The 17308-nt window shown below is 42.2% G+C and overlaps 1 protein-coding gene across 3 annotated transcripts in view; it reads left to right on the top strand.

Annotated features, from left to right (window-relative positions):
* Window positions 1–7119: 7119 nt before the first annotated feature.
* Window positions 7120–17308, top strand: part of CAPN7 (calpain 7) — a 31617-nt gene continuing 21428 nt past the window's right edge. Inside the window, exons 1-5 of one of the 3 annotated variants that reach the window (XM_080581257.1) lie at window positions 7172–7348; window positions 10682–10790; window positions 12418–12575; window positions 14801–14868; window positions 15728–15928. In XM_080581257.1, the coding sequence (XP_080437383.1) occupies window positions 7247–7348; window positions 10682–10790; window positions 12418–12575; window positions 14801–14868; window positions 15728–15928 (638 nt within the window). In that variant the 5' untranslated portion in view covers window positions 7172–7246. Of the gene's footprint in view, window positions 7349–10681; window positions 10791–12417; window positions 12617–14800; window positions 14869–15727; window positions 15929–17308 lie in introns of those variants that run through there. The other 2 variants (XM_080581256.1, XM_080581258.1) reach the window with 2 other exon arrangements.

Raw genomic sequence — 17308 nt, 5'->3', positions numbered from 1 at the left:
ATAATCTATAGGTAAAAATGGCTCGACTGAACACAAACATATTTGTACATAACAGGAAAGACTGGGGAAGTTTATGATGCAGGCTAAATCTTTACTCGGAATACTATGAAATTGGTTTTCTGCATCAATTGACGAGGACAAACTTTCTCACTAGAGTGACATTTACCACGATCAAGAAAAATAGTCTTGAAGGAGTTCTTCAGTACCCTAGTGTCCTCCCCTTACAGGTATTCTGAGCAGATTTGTTTGTTTTTCCCCTTTTCCTCATTCCCTCACATACATTTGTTCTTCCCACCTAGATCTTATGGCATAAGGACATGAAAACACTTTTACTAAAAAGGTTCCTCCATAATTATTAAAGTCCAATGTCATTAGCATAGTAATGAAGTTCATTTGTGAAAGAAAAATAACTTTGACAATCCAAAAATCTTGCTAGCCCCAAAATACACTAATAAAAATACAGGTATTTGATAAAATCCTGCAAGAATGTGCTTTATTGAAGAAGCACACTTCTAATTATCAAAGATTTTTCTGCTAACGAGAGTAAGTATATCAAGCACAAAAAAGATGCAGTTTCCAAGGCAAAGTTTATGGATCAACTTTATCATCAGTAGCAACAGGAGGATAAACTACCCGGTTCAAATGTCAAACCAGCTTAAGTGCAATCTAGAGACCACTGCTGTGATCCCAGGCATTTCTCAGGAATATCAGTTTCCCCACAGTTCACTGAGGTAACCTTCTCATTAAATGCAAATGCTGTGAATTTTCTCCAAGCCTTCCATACAGCTGGGTATTTCCATGCTTAAACGTCAGTTGAATTTTAACCCGTTTTGATATGTCTGTAATCTACTGGAAGCATTAAAGATGCTATCAAATCAAAGACACTGATCAAAGCTCAAACGCAAAGTGAGACTGGGTCTCTTCCTAAAGGGACATAATACCAGTCTTGCCACTGGGTGTATACAGGACACACCATTGAATTCCACCTGCCCAGATTCAGCTGCAAGGTTAAGAAGCACTAACCAGTAATCTCACCTTACATGTAGGCGTTTCTAAAGACAGTTACAGATGCAGTTCAGAAATGGATGTTTGATTGAATTTCTTTGTGCCACAGAGTTTACAGGAAGCAGAAGCTCTAAAGCCATCTGCTCCAGACGTTTGAGTACATCATGCTGCATGCTTAGCTCCAACCTAGAGCTATGTATTTCAGCCTCAGATGTTGCTCTACAGAAAAGACCATCCTTGCCAAGTGTCTCCAAATGACTTGGAATTGATAAACTGAGATCAACTCTGATGAACCTACCATCTAATTAGACACATGTTTCAGAAGAATCAAACAAAAAGGGGTCAAAGCCCTGTCACACATCTGAAGGACTCTCTGTATTGAGACATGCAAATAAAATCACTGTTTGGGAAGATCCAGTGTAAACTATATCAGCAGCTGCCCCAAGCACATGACATTCCTGAATACAGTATGCACAAACTAGTTTCCTTCTCACTGATCTCACACTTACTACTTAGTATTGCAGGGCGAAAGCATTTGCGAGGTAAATTGGCACAGAGCAGCAGATACTCCTCAAGGTCACACCATGTGGTGAAAACACGTGAACACCCTTACAGTACGAGAAATCAACACTTAATATCCAAACGTTCACAGGACCAGCAGCTGCAGGAGGGTACAAATCACTGGAGGTGTCAGTGGTTCTAACTTTTGTCCCCTTGATAAACATGCTCCAAGTGGGTCTTCAACAGGGGCTATCCCTGCGTGATTCAGCAACATCAGGTTAGGCAGACCCTGTTGCCTAACTTCCCTCTGCAGCTGCGGATGTAGTTTAATTGACAAACTTCACTTTGGGGTACACCTGTTACCAATAGCACAAGGTAACCCCAGAATGGGAATCTGAACTACTTGTACCATGGCTCCCCTCCAATGGGTATCTTATCTTCAGTCATGCCTTGCATGCATAAGATCAATTAGCAACTAACCCAGCCCAACTGACTACTGCAGCAGAAGCTTCTCTCATTTTCCATACGAATTTTATCAGCCTGATGCACATGATTGATTATATATATCTATATATGCATAAATAGTATGTGCAGACCTCTTCATGCAATAGTTCATTCAGTGGAAGTCATCAGTACCTTCCACTCTAACATTAATTTCATATAAAGCTTTATTTAATAAAACTTCCTTTCATTAATCTCATTTTCCCAGTCAACACAGTCAGAAGGAAGGATCTGCAGATGCAATTCCAAAAGGAAGTGTGCTTACTAAGGTGAAGAATAATATTTCTAACAAAATACACTTTTCACTTTTCTTCCTTTATTTCATAGTTAGGATCACAGTTCCTATCACCATGACTGTTTACTTCCAAACAGACGCCAAAAGTTACAGCCTCTAAGAAAGCTGAGAGACAGCATTTTAACTGTATAAAGAGGGATTCTTTACTTTCAGTGAATCACAGTACTTTTTCTAAGAAACTAATCTAAAGAAATTTCAGAGGAATTGAATCTCTGGTGAAACAGCTCTATTTAAACAAAAATTATCTACAGAATGACAGTAACGTGATTTTATAATTTCAAAATGAACCAAAGCAACTTAAGACACATCTGTAACTAAACCAGAGCTGAAATAAACTTCTGCCTTTTTCACCATGCAAAAACTTCTAGTGCTAGTTTTATCTAACAGTAGATGGACATCTAGTGGTGCAATGTAATTGACTCCTTTTATTTAGTAGCTTCATGCATTCAAAGCCCCATCAACAGAACTGCTTCCTAACATACTAATAATTGCTATAGTATATGCCCTCTTAAAGGTTTTATTTGTTCTTTAACTGCCTTTCAATAATCCTTGGGATAGTGTTCTCCAGAACTTTTCCAGGGACTGAAGTTAAATTAACAGGTCTGTAGCTTCCGGGGCCTTTTCTCGTGTCTTTTCTGTAAATGGATGTAACATGGCAGGGGGTTGGAACTCGATGATCTTTAAGGTCCCTTCCAACCCAAGTCGTTCTACGATTCTGCGGGCTAACCTCCAGCTGGCAGAAACCTCCCCAGACTCCTGAGGCCTTCGGTAAATTGTTGATAGGGAACTAGTTAGCTGTAGCTAGCAACCTGTAACATCTGCTAACTCCCTCAGTACTCTGGGGTGAACCCTATGGGGCCCCATGGACTTAGGAACGTTCAACCTATACAACAGGTCCCTTACAATTCCAGTGACCACAGACAGAAAGTCACTGTTCCCTCAATCAGGGTCCTCCAAATCTGAGGACCAGGCAGATGATGAGAAGCAAGTCATCTTTTACATAGAATATTACTGCATTTTATATCACTGCAGTCTATAAAGTTTAAAAAGTATAAGGCAGAAAAGAAGACAGAATGAGAACAGCATCTCTATACATACGAAATTCAGAGATGAAAAATAATAGATTTTAGTATTTTGGTACTTAGTATTCCAACATTTAGCTGCACCTCTTATTAAGTCTATTCAGAATCAAAGAATGGGTTGGGTTAGAAGGGACCTTAAAGATCACCCAGGTCCATCTCCCTGCCATGTGTAGGGACACCTCCCACCAGACCAGGTTGCCCAAAGCCCCATCCAGCCTGGCCTTGAACACCTCCAGGGATGGGGCATTCACAGCTTCTCTGGGCAGCCTGTGACAGTGCCTCACCACCGTCACAGTAAAGAATTTCTTCCTTATATATAATTTAAATCTGCTCTCTTTTAGTCTAAAACTGTTCCCTGTTGCCCTATCATTATCTGCCTGAGCAAACGGTTGCTCTCCATCTTTTTTATAAGCCCCCTTTAAGTATTGAAAAGCTGCAATAAGGTCTCCCTAGAGCCTTCTCTTCTCTAGGCTGAACATCCCCAACTCTCTCAGACTTTCTGCATAGGAGAGGTGCTCCAAAAAGCCTCCAAATAAATTTCCAGGGCATATTTTCACATCTCCTGAAAACAACATTTTGTGGTAAGTTATGTTTTCAGAGAGAAGTAAAATCTTACATTATCTTGCAGTATCATGTTAGGTAGAAACTCTGAAAGAATAAACATATAGCTGAACTGGTTTTCACACTGACATGCAGTTTATGAATTCACAGAAACAATACTTCCAGGACACAGCCTTGAAAATACTTCTCGCAATGCACACAGACAAGACTTTCTAGCCTGGAGCTCTCATCAGCTCAACCCTCCCAACTTGCAGGAATTCATCCTGCAACAAAAGCTCGGTGGAAGAGGCAGGCGATAGAGGGCAAACAAGATATCAGATACTAGCAGCAGCCTTTGAATGAGGACAGCCTTTTCCTTGATTAGTCCTGAGTTTAAAACAAAAAATAATAATGAAAAAAATACAGATTACAGAACTACCAGCCTGCAGCACACCAAAAGAAATGTGATTTTTTTAAGAGGGGGAATCATAATGAACTTTTTAATAAATGTTTGCTACTTTAGGTTTATAATGACATACAGGCATAAAACTAAAATGCTCCCTTTACAAATATATTAACGGTAAGAGGAAGGCCAAGGAGAATCTCCATCTTTTACTGGATGCAGGGGAGAATATGACTACTGAGGATAAGGAAAAAGCTGAGGTTCTTAATGCTTTCCTAGCCAGATCACTTATCCTCAGGGTACTCAGCCTCCCGGCCTGGAAGTCTGGGACAGGGAGCAGAAGAATCCCTCATGATTCAGATGGAAAGAGTTAGAGACCTGCTGCTCCACCTGGACTGTCACAAGTCCATGGGGCCACATGGGATCCACTCGAGGGTGCTGAGGGAGTTGGTGGATGTGATTGCTGGGCCGCTTTCTATCATCTACCAGCGGTCATGGTCACCTGGAGAGGTTCTGGATGACTGGAGAATTGCTAATGTGATGTCCATCTATAAGAAGGGCCGTAAGGAGGACCCAGGGAACTACTACAGGCCTGTCAGCCCAACCTTGGTACCAGGAAAGGTGATGGAACGGCTCATCGTGAATGGAATCATGCAGCATATGTGGGACAACCGAGGGATCAGGCCCAGTCAGCACAGGTTCATGAAAGGCAAGTCCTGCCTGACCAACCTCATCTCCTTCTATGACCGGGTGGCCCGCCTGGTGGATGAGGGAAAGCCTGTTGACAAAGGCTACCTAGACTTCAGCAAAGCCTTTGACACGATCTCCCACAGTATTCTCCTGGAGAAGCTGGCAGCCCATGGCTTGGACAGGTACACTTTCTGCTGGGTTAAAAACTGATTGGATGGCTTGAAGGCAGGGATAGAAGAATGGGGGCTTGCTTAATCATATTAATGATTTCTAAATAAAACAATCATAATTATTAAAGCCAGGAATGAAAGAATGGGGGCTTGCTTAATCGCTTTAAAATAGATATTGCTGAGTGTCTTTGCTTACTACTGTGCAAATTAACCAAAACAAGGAGTCTCGGGGCCCCTCACAGAAGACGTTTTCTGACAAAAATGGGGAACCTGTCTCAAAAACCAGCTGAGACCGACCTTGTGGTTTGGACAAGAGCCAAGGAGCAGCTGAGTCTGTACAAAGGCAGGGGGTCAACTAGTGGTGATGAAGAGGAGTTATCGGACTTCATCAACACGACCCCCCGATGACCACCACCAGAAGGCACTGCGCAGGCACAGATGGGAGGAGTTTATGGAAATGACTTCTTGGAGATAGGTTATGAATAGGCGTATGTATGTATGTATAGGCGTATTGGAAAACTTCATGAATATGTAACTTTTTACTGCATATAACCAAAGCAAGTTGCCGTGTTAAGGTGCGCATGCCTTTGGGAGCTATCTCGCATGTTCCCGGCACCAAAACAAACCACATACCTACTTTATAACTTATTTGCTTTGAGTTATAGAGTTCTTCCACGAATCAGGCTGGGCTCAGAGAGTGGTGGTGAATGGAGTGAAATCCAGCTGGAGATTGGTCACCAGTGGTGTTCCCCAGGGGTCAGTGTTGGGGCCCATCCTCTTTAATATCTTTATTGATGATGTGGATGAGGGAACTGAGTGCACCCTCAGTTGTCTGCAGACAACACCAAGCTGGGGGGAAGTGTTGATCTGCCGGAGGGTAGGAAGGCCCTGCACAGGGACCTGGACAGGATGGGTCGACAGGCAGAGGCCAATGGGATGAGGTTCACCATGGCTAAGTGACGGGTCCTGCACTTTGGTCCACAACAACCCCGTGCAGTGCTACAGGCTTGGGGCAGAGTGACTGGAAAGCTGTGCAGAGGAAAGGATCTGGGGGTGCTGGCTGATGCTCACCTGAGCATGAGCCGGAAGTGTGCCCAAGGTGGCCAAGAAGGCCAATGGCATCTTGGATTGTATCAGGAATAGTGCAGCCAGCAGGACCAGGGAGGTGATCGTCCCCCTGTACTCTGCTCTGGTGAGGTTGCACGTCGAGTGCTGTGTTCAGCTTTGGGCCCCTTAGTACAAGAATGACATCGAGGTCCTGGAACGGGTCCAGAGAAGGGCTACGAAGCTGGTGAAGGGCCTGGAACACAAGTCCTGTGAGGAGCAGCTGAGGGAGCTGGGGTTGTTTAGTCTGGAGAGGAGGAGGCTCAGGGGAGACCTTATTGCTCTCTACAACTACCTGAAAGGAAGGTGTGGGGAGCTGGGGGTCGGTCTCTTCTCGCAGGTGACAGGACTAGAGGGAATTGCCTCAAGTTGTTCCAGGGGAGGTTCAGGTTGGAAATGAGGAGACATTTATTCTCAGAAGAGTAGTCAGGCATTGGAACAGGTTGCCCAAGGAGGTGGTAAAGTCAGTGTCTCTGGGGCTGTTTAACGTGGTTGGACGTGGTGCTCAGGGACATGGTTTAGTGGGTGACACTGGTGGTAGGGGGTTGGTTGGACCAGACGATCTTGGAGGTCTTTTCCAATGCTAGTGATTCTATGATTCTATGAACTAAAAGAGCCACCTGCACAGCACAGGGCTTTGAAGAAGCTACTGCACTGAGCACCTCCATTAAAAAAGCAAAAAGCACAAAACAAACAAAACCCCTCCCTTTGCCTCAGAGGACAGCAGCAACACCCCCACAACCTCCCCATCGGCAGCCCACACCCCGCCGCTAGGCGGGGGGACGCACCCCACCCGCCACACCGCAGGCGGGCGCCACCTCAAGCGCCCTCCCCCGGGCGCGCATGCGCCGCCCCGCTTCCGTGTCAGGGCGGGGGCGGAGGTCGGGGAAGGGGAGGGGAAGGCGGGGAGGGGAAGGGCCGAGAGGGGCCGGGGAGGGGGCGGCAGGACCCGGCCATGGACGCCAGCGCGCTGGAGCTGGACGCGGTGAAGTTCGCGCAGCTGGCGGTGCAGCGGGACCAGAGCGGGCGCTACCAGGAAGCCGTCTTCTACTACAGGGTATGGGGCGGAGGGGCAGCGCCGGGCGGGGGGCGGCGGGGTCCCTGCCCCGGGGCTGGGGGGCTGCGGGCGGCCCCTGGCGGAGGGGAAGCGGCGCTGTCCGCCTCGTCCTGGGGGTGTAAGTGTGGCGGGGTTAGGCTGGAGATCGAGAGGGTTTCCTGGAAGCCGGTGTTTGTTGTTCGTCGCAGCAGCAGCCTCAGATGTTCCATCATCCTTCCGTCAGCTGGGCAAGGGCTTCCTCCGTGGGCGCTGCCTGGCTTTGAAGTGTGTGTGAGCCTGCGGGTGCCAAAGGGTCGGAAAAGGTCTTTAACCTGTTAATGTGGGGTGAGCTAAGTTTGCTTATGGGAAGTATATGCGTTCCCAAGGTATAATTGCCAATAATAATGCCGGTGAGCCCTGTGCTTATCAGCAGCGGTGTGCGCATGTTAGCTGTGCGCAGAGCTACTTTATTACAGGACATTGCTCAACATATCTATAAGAAATCATCAGGTGCTCCTCAGGAGAAAACTACCCTTCTGTGCAAATAATCACTTTTTCACATTTTCATTCAGCATACAGAAAATCTCTTTCCCTTGCTGCATAGAGGTGGTATTCTCGCTAAAAGCGGAAGCGCGCCCATAGCGGTGTTGGCGCACCTCGTGCTGTGTGTGACAAAGAGAGTAACGCAGAGAAGGTTTTGTGGTGTGGAGATGCTAGGCCACAGAGCAGCATGAGTATGGACATCGCTTTGTATGAGAAAAGCTTTGAATCGCGACGCCACGCTTAACGATTTTGGTGTTTGGACAGGTGGCTCTTGGCTGTCCGAGGTCAGGTGGTGAATCTGGTGTCAAATTATACGTGAAGGTGTTGGTGTTCAAACATGTTGTGATCAGAAAGGGTGAGAGAGCAAATTCAGCAAGTGTTGATAGAGCAGGATTTTTTTAAGTGTGATTTAGCATAGGTAAGTTTGGCTTTCTAGATGTTGCGCAAAAAGTGTCTGTCAAAGTTGGACTAAACGAGTAATTATAAAATATTATCTAGTATTTTGGGGGTACTTACAAACAGACCTGCCTGAATAGAGTTCCTATGGCTGTTTGCTTCCTGCTGTTGTGCCCCTGTACTCGGCTCTGGTGAGGCCGCACCTCGAGTACTGTGTTCAGTTTTGGGCCCCTCGCTACAGAAAGGACATGGACGTGCTCGAGCGAGTCCAGAGAAGGGCGACCAAGCTGGTGAGGGGTCTGGAGAACAAGTCTTACGAGGAGCGGCTGAGGGAGCTGGGCTTGTTCAGCCTGGAGAAGAGGAGGCTCAGGGGCGACCTTATCGCTCTCTACAGTTACCTTAAAGGAGGCTGTAGAGAGGTGGGGGTTGGTCTATTCTCCCACGTGCCTGGTGACAGGACGAGGGGGAATGGGCTAAAGTTGCGACAGGGGAGTTTTAGGTTTGATGTTAGGAAGTACTTCTTTACCGAAAGGGTTATTAAGCATTGGAACGGGCTGCCCAGGGAGGTGGTGGAGTCACCATCCCTGGAGGTCTTTAAAAGACGTTTAGATGTAGAGCTTAGGGATATGGTTTAGTGGAGTACTTAGTGTTAGGTCGGAGGTTGGACTCGATGATCTTGAGGTCTCTTCCAGCCTAGAAAAATCTGTGAATCTGTGAACTTCGTTGGTCATAAATGCCATGTCTGAACTGCGCTTCCATCGTGTCACTGTAAACAGTTGGTGTGCTGGGTCTGCAGGCGTTTGGTCAGCTGCTTCAGCCCTTTGGAGGCTTAATACGTAGAAGCCTGTTGTCACTCTGCTTCTTAAGGCCAGGTAGAACAATTGTGCTTGAAACTGCAGGAGCAGCATCAATTATGCATGGTTTTTGACGCACTGGTTTGAAGATCCACATTTGTTTTGTGTGTCGTACACACGCAGCTTACAAGAGGGATATAACATCTGTCTGATCTATACATACTTCTGGTATGCCGCAGACGTGCATACGGTCCTTGAGCAGGTACCTGTAAGAATGTTTTTCTCAAAAATAGCTGTTTGCTAGACCTTAACAGTAGTTAATTGCTACGCATAAAAGGAACAGAACTTCTGTTTTCCTTTGTGATATGGTGATGGATGTTGACCATGAGCATGAAGTTCTTGGTTCTGCGATGCCCATCAGTAAAATACAGCCTGTACTTACGAGGATAAATATTTAAGCTTGGGCAAACGAGGCAGGTGCCTATGAGAATAAACTGATCAGCTTGACAACATCATAGCCACAAAGTGAGCAAGAGACGCGCCAGCTGTGACTGTACTTGCCCCGCAAGGAGCAACCTTTCTGGAGACCATCTTTGTGGAGCAGCGCTCAGAGAGTTACTGCTCTGCTTCCTACAAACACAGCCTGCTATGTGACTGCCACCTTCTCTGCTGCTGCTGCTAGGGAGAAAAGCACTGCTGCAGAAGTCTGTCTGTTCTTTGTTTTCCCCCTGTGACAATAATGAGGACAAAGTAAGGTTTTTATCCTCGTTTTTAGGAGTGACAAATTTCAGTTTTCCATATGCCTGTGAGACTGCATCAGCTGTGGCTGTTACATCCCTGCCAAACCTTAAAGTGTTTTTCATAAATTTAGTCAATGGATAGACAGCTTATGCAACTGAAGGCATTTTTTCTACATAGATTTGTGCAGTATAGAAATAGCCTTAACGTGGATAACACACTGTGCATCTGAGCTGGAGACCTATGCTCACTCCTTGAAGTACTTTGAGTAATATCCAGTGTTTTGTGTGCTTACAGACATTTAAAGATCAAAGTTTGAGGAGCTAGGAAACTTTAATTTCATAGAATTTCAAGATTTGATAGCATTATATGAGTAACACTAATAGAAAAGACTTTACAAACCAAAATTCTATGGGTTTGATTTTGAAGAGTTTTTATATTGGTTTTCTTCTCATTATTATCAAATTCAGTGCAAATAAGTTCATTAGCTTTTTTTTTTTTAACCATAAAGCCGCATTTTTAAAGATAAAAGCTTGTGACCTGTGAGCTTTATTTAAATGATTTTGGTGCATGCTTGTGAAAGCTTATTTAAAATTTCCGAGTTCATGCATTTAACTATACATTAAGATCTAAGATTAGGCCTTAAAGAACTTCAAAAGGTTTATTATAATTTTATAGGTTGTCCCATGTGTGAGAAATTGAACGTAGGAGATTGGATCTCATTTATAACTTCCTTGCAAAGGATTTTTCCCTCCAGCCACTCTTTATGTAGATGTAGGATCCTATTTTCATGCAACTTATGGCGGTTATGGGCCCTCTGTTCAATGAAAATAATTTTCCAGGCAGGAAATATTATCTTTGTTTCAAATTATTTTCCTTGCAGGAAGCTGCACAAGCCTTGATTTATGCTGGGATGGCAGGGTCAAGCTTGGAAAATATTCAAGAAAAAATAAATGAGTACTTGGAGAGAGTTCAAGCTCTCCATTCAGCAGGTGGGTGAGGAGCTTTCTAATTAAACCTTTGCTTAAATTGAGTAGAACGCCTTTCAGTGCTGTGAAATATTTATCTGTGATATTTGCTCTGCTTTTCATGTTTCTGATTTTTTTGTACTATGTAACGGACCATGAATACAATAAGCACATCAGTGTTTTGAATTCTGCAGAATACTTCAGAAGTGAAGCACGGTGCAGAAGACTTATTTTCTAAGCACTTGGGTGTAGATATTCTTTCCTTTTAAATATTCCTAGGAACCATATCTGCACAGCAAACCTGAGAAAATAATTAAATGTAGCAATAGCAAAAACAAAACAAAAAAACAACAATCAGGAACTAATCAAAACTTCCATCTAAGCCTCAGCAACGTGATGGGTTCGAAGCAGGTGTGTTCTGTTATTTATGTAGAATTATTAACTTCAAGAGGGTGAGAGAACACAAGAAGTGTTTGGACATAAATCAAAATCTCCATTTATTGTACACCTGCAATTCTCATTTAGAATCACTCAGCCCAAATGGGATGGTGCGAGGTCTATAGACCAGTCTCCTGCTCAGATCAGGGAAGATGCTGGTTTTTGGACCAGGTTGCTTGGGTGTGGTCAAGTCCAGGAAATCACTACAGACAGAAATTCCCCAGTGTATCTGGGCCGGTGTTCCAGGGTGCAGTTATCTTCCTTGTATTATTATTATTTTGTGTCTAGTTGAACTTCCCATTTCAGTCTGTAGGCAGTTCTCTCACTCCCTTGCTTTGCACCACACTGAAGAGTCTGAATCCATTTTCTTGATAACCTCGCGGTTATTGGCAGGTTGCTATTAGGTAGCAGGACGAGTTCTGCTCCTGACCGTGATTAGGGCCCCTCATGACTGGACACAGCATTCCAGATACAGCCTACTGGGCCCTGAGTAGGGAATGGTCATTGCTGCCTTTGATTTCCTGGCTGTGCTCTTGGTGGCATAGCCCAGGGTGCTGCTAGCCTTCATTGCTGCTTGGGGTTGGCAACGCAGCTGCTCCCCGGGACCCCCATGCCCTTTTCTGCAGAGTTGTTCCACAGCTGGGCGGTCCCAGTCTGTCTGGTGATGGGTGTTGGTCTGTGCCAGGTGTGGGGCATGGCACCTCTCCTGGTAGAACTTTCTGAGGTACCTGTCACCCTGTTACTTTAGTTTGTCTGTGTCCTTTTGAATAGCAGCTGTGTCCTGGGGTGAATTGGTTTGGTGGGGTCTGCAGTCTTGATGAAGATGCACCACATGTTCTCCAGGTCACAAATAAAAATATCAAATGAGATATCACCTGCTGCAATATACATGTTCCTTAGGTGTCTGTTTTCACAAATGATGCAATATTTTATATAATGAAACAACCTTGTCTTTAGTGTAATATGAAAGATTTTGTGTATGGTACTTGACATATGAAATATCCTGAGAGCATCTCTGCTCTGGGGGTTGGGAGGTGGGGTGGTTTTTTTTCTATCTTTGCAAAGATGTCTGTAGCAAACTTTGCAAAGCTTTTGTTTCCAGTCAAAAAATAGATAATGTTCATCTGCTAGAACTGCTAGAGTTTCAGTGCTGTGTTAAGGATACTTTTACATGTCTGCTGCTGTTCAATGCTAAATACTCTTTTTCATTTAGTTCAGTCACAGAAAACAGATCCTCTGAAGTCAAAGCAACAGTTGGACTTGGAGCGTGCTCACTTCCTCGTTACACAGGCTTTTGATGAAGATGACAAAGGCAATGCAGAAGAAGCTATAGAGTTGTACACAGAAGCGGTGGAACTCTGTTTGAAAACAGTATGTTAAGCTACAAGTTAACTTGGTGGAATTATGTGATGGTAAGAAATTCTTCCACTTACACAAGTGACTGACCCCTAAAGACGCTTAAAAATGGAGTACCTGTATTCCTAAAAACTGCTTTTGGATCTTGTTTCCATTGGTTGTTTTTGTAATGTTTCTTACAGTTGCTATGTTGTTCAACGCTAAATTCATGGGGACTGGTGATTTGTGTATTTTTCTCTGAACCAGATTATACAAAAAACTAGAAATATTCTGGAACTTTTTTCTTGTTAATTTCTGCACTAGAGTGAATGCAATGTTAAAGCAGAAATTACGAACAGTTAAAACTGAAGATGACTTGCCAGTGTGTCAGCTATATTACTTTCTGAGTATATTAAAGGAAGTAATTTATGGGAAATTTTTCATGTGACACTTCCTGAAAACGTAAGTCCCCAATGCCAAAACTAGTAAGAAAAAAAAAGTACCACTTGATTAGTCAGTGCTCAGCATTAAAGCTGCTACGAGTGAATTTGATTCACGTTGAAGTTAATGGTAGTGATAAATTGGCTGTAATACAAGAAAAATATAATTACAGGTACTGCTTTTTTCTCTTAAGTCCAATTGTCATAACTAACTCATTATAGGAAGAGCTCACCATCATAATGTAACTCCACCAAGTCTGTTTTTCTTTTTTCCTCTTCTCTTCCCTTTTTATAGTGTGAATATATATGGGTTGTTGGGAGGGGGACATTATTATTGCTGCATACTAGAGTAAAACCTTTGTTCTGATTTTTGCAAACCAGTTTTAGGTAGCCTGAAAAACCTTGGCCATACAGCATAATCAGACCAAGAGCTAGTAGAACTGCTCTGTTTGTTTTGTTGGTTTTTTTTTCCATTTGACCTGTTGCATCAGAACTTCCTCAGTCTATTATATAAAACTTACTGCAGCAGCATACTTTTTTTTTTCCTCTGCTGCATTCCTCCTTCTGTTGTGTCAGTGCATGCAAATATTACTTACCTATATAGAAGTTACTCCAAAATTATCTCATGTTAACAGCTGATGTTACCTGATCTCTTAGTGTGTGCAGATACTACTGAACTTTCTTTTGATCTTGGTTAGCATATTGTTTTATTAAGGTGACTGTAGGCTTTATCCCTCAAGGGGATCAAAAAGTGCCTTCCTAGGATGAAAGAAGATTGAAGGAACTCTGCTATCTTGAAGCAGTAGTATCTCGTTTTCTGCTCGGTGTATTCAGGTGGAGAGTTCTACTTTCTTACCCTTGGAGCAGTCAGAGAGCAGCCATTCCTTTTCTTCTGTGGCTGTCTCCTGGATGGGTCTGTAGGAGTACCACATCCGCTGCTTACCTTCATGGATCTTTCAAAGCCTTTTCCAACAAGGAACTCTTAAGAATAATTTATTACCAGATAAAAGTAGATTCTTATAAAGGGTACTTCTAGTTTCGTTTCTTAGGGTGAAAGTAACTTGCTTTTTGTTTCCTCTATTGACCTAGGATCAGTCAAGGTACAAAGCTAGACCCTGAAACCTGCTTGTGTGTGTCACAGAAGGAGCCACACCTCATGCTGTGCCTCTTGCAGATTACCTAGCTCCACTAGTCATGCTTCACTTGGAAGGAAAAAAAGCGTAAACTGGTTGTACGAGTAACCTATTATGGCCTACCTCCCAACTGGGAATAGAAGCTAGCACACTTGATAACTGTTTTGGTGCCGTGATGTGGATAATTTTATGCTTAACATCTGCAGGAGCAAGATTTTTAACTTTCAAGTAGACTCTTTCAATGGAAGTGAACATTCAAGTCCATCTTTTCCTAAGTTACTATGATTATTTTTGACTTGGTTGTAGGGAAAAAACAAAAAAGGAGCACATCTAAGTTCATTAGTGTACAAAACATTTGTTTTTTAATATTTTTTCCTGTCCAGAATTTTAGTATGGTTAATTCTTCTGGCAGTTTTTTGCATATACTATTTCCCACACTGAAGAATTTTAAATAACACTTTCATTCTACAAGCATTTGCTAGGATTTCAAAATGATATTTACTTGCTAAGTATGCTTTTTATGCTGAGATTTTTAAAAAAAACACATCTGCTCGTTTCAAAGGAGAATTGGAAAAAATGGATAGTTACTGTTGGCTGTAATTTAGAAGTGTGGAATTTTACCAACTGAGCTTATAAAACCTGTGTTTTCTTTGGATGTATAGCTTTTCTATTTTGTTTTGAATTTAAGGCTAGTGAAACTTCAGAAGCAGGCCTGCAGTCAAAACTGAAACAGCTGGCTCGGCAAGCACTGGATAGGTGAGTATAGTACTTAGCTTGAGGCAGCGATTTAATTGTGTGGGTAAATCTAGTGCACGGGAGTCTATATCTAAAAGAAGTTATGTGAGCCTGAGTTCAATGCAAGTCCTTTTAAATCAGCAGTATGATGGAAATGAACTGTGCTGGGCTGTTTCAGTATAAACTGTTTTCCAGCACTATTTCAGTCTGTGTTTAAAAAAAACAACGTATTGATTTGAATATGTAGCAAGCCAGCAGTTCAATGCAACAACAAAAAATATGTCTCTTGAAAACATAGTCTTCAAGCAGTTGAAATGCTGGGTTGTAGTAGTGGTAGTGGATTTTTCTGCTATGGTAGTTGCTAGACAAATTAAATCCTGAAGTTCTGAGGGAAGGCAAAGCAGTAGGTGGTGCTGAAGCCAACGTTGGTGAGTTATCGCTCTGATCCTATTATGTCCTGTCTGTGAATTACTCTTAAAAGGGATTTTTTTCTCTTAGAGTTTGTGGTCTTTTTCTGAGGTTCCAGATAACGAATGCTTACCCAAATTCTCCTATTAGCATAGTCTTAAAGGTGACAAAATCTGATGAGTTCTGCTGAAAGTAGTTTATATTTGAATTGCAAATGGTATGTTTTCATTGATTCTAGAATAGGAAAATAAAGAAGTACTGGCATCAGTACTGAACTTTTTCTAAAACACCTATCTTTTATCTATATTATTCGTGAATTGATTTTTCTTAGGAAAAGTGGTATTGGTCAACTTGAGTGTTTGTTCATCCCACTTAACAAATGTGGGAGTGTACACAAGGAAATAAATGACTGAAACATAACTTTATTTTTATTAAGATTGTAAATAGAATATGTATATATTTTTTGCTTTAGAGCAGAGGCACTGAAGGCATCGATGTCAAAGTCCTCTCAGAAGGAGAAGTCAAATGCAGCTAAACCAAATCAGCCGGTCAGAACGTTCTTTCCATTGGGACCTGACTTTTCTTTAAATGATAAACCACAGACAATCAGAGCAGTACAAGCTAGTGAATCTCAAGGTCAGAGATACACTGCAGAGGAGATTGAAGTACTCAGGTAAGTTGAGGCCAAGCTTTTCGAAAGTTTTAAAATTTGTGCATGCATCCTTTGTGTATCTTAGACAGTAAATTATTATACACAAAACAGTCTTGGAAAAACATTACTTATCAACTGCATTGTTGTCATTATATACATGTTAAATTATTGTTTTCTCTGTGGTCATGCAATCGGTAGCTTTTATCCACAGAGCATACTTTCTGGAGTGTATTTAGAAGACGATTTTTTATAATTGACTATCAGAATTATTTTTTGGTAGCTTTATTTTTGTATATATCTGATTGAATTCATGAAAGATCCAACTCTGAGATGCCAAGGTACAAAGTTGTTTTTACAGATGGTACAACTAATATTTGATTGGAAGTTGAGGAAGCATAATATATTTCAGGATTATGCCTTCTGTTATATCTAGCTCTTTTTGCATTGATTTTTTTATTATACGAGGGATAATATACAAACAGTAAGGAATCCATAAAATCTTTAGCCTAAATTGTGAATTTTGAAAAATATCAAATATGTGCAAAAATGCATTGTCTGATAGGTGTTTCAGCATTCTTCTTTCTCCCTCCATGGTAAATAAGATCGTGTTCAGGGTGATGTTCAGCGCTGTCCAGGATTTGATCTTAAAATATTTAGTCTGTTTTTTACTTTCAGGGACTTAAATGGACTAAGGATGTAGTCATAAAGATGGAAGTGTATGTGCATCTGAAAAGTAGCAGACCGTGTAGAATTGCCTTATTAAAATTTCATTTGTTTGTGCAGTGTATATTTCTGTTCTGTGGATTTTTGGGGGGAGTGTTAGGTCTTGCCAGATAACTTAGAGTTGTTTCTTATCTTTCATTTTAATTTGATTTTAAAATATTTCACATACCTTTTTCAGCTAAATTCTTGATTACAACTTAATTGCATTCACATTTACGTATGAATCTCTTTTAAAAAAAAAATGTTCTCTGCACTTCAATCAAAAATGTACTAATTAACACATGCAGTGTGTTTATTGGTTATTGTTTGACAAAGCATTCCAAAATACTCCCCAATTAGATGAAATTTAATGTCCCTAAGTGTTAATTGCTGTCAATTTACCCTAAAATTTTCTTCAACGAGTTGCTGAAGGAACTTGAGAAATCCTATTTAGAATAAGGTATTTTTACATGTTACTTCTAGACCTATGAAGAGGTTTGTGGCTTAGTCATTTCTCTGCTGGCATGGTGACTTGCCCACAGGGTATGTACTTGTAGGATTAGTGACTGAGCCACCAAATGCTGCACATTTCAAAATCAAATGACAGTGCTTGTTGCATTTTCAAGAGGTGGTCATCTTGTCTTCAGAGGCACCGTTGTTTTTTTTGTTTGCTTGTTTGTTTTAAAAATGAATTTGATC

This window comes from Anser brachyrhynchus (assembly GCF_964034855.1).
Source record: "Anser brachyrhynchus genome assembly, chromosome: 2".
NCBI lineage: Eukaryota > Metazoa > Chordata > Aves > Anseriformes > Anatidae > Anser > Anser brachyrhynchus.
Note: the sequence above shows the minus strand (reverse complement) of the source record. Positions and strands in the feature narration are given on the sequence as shown.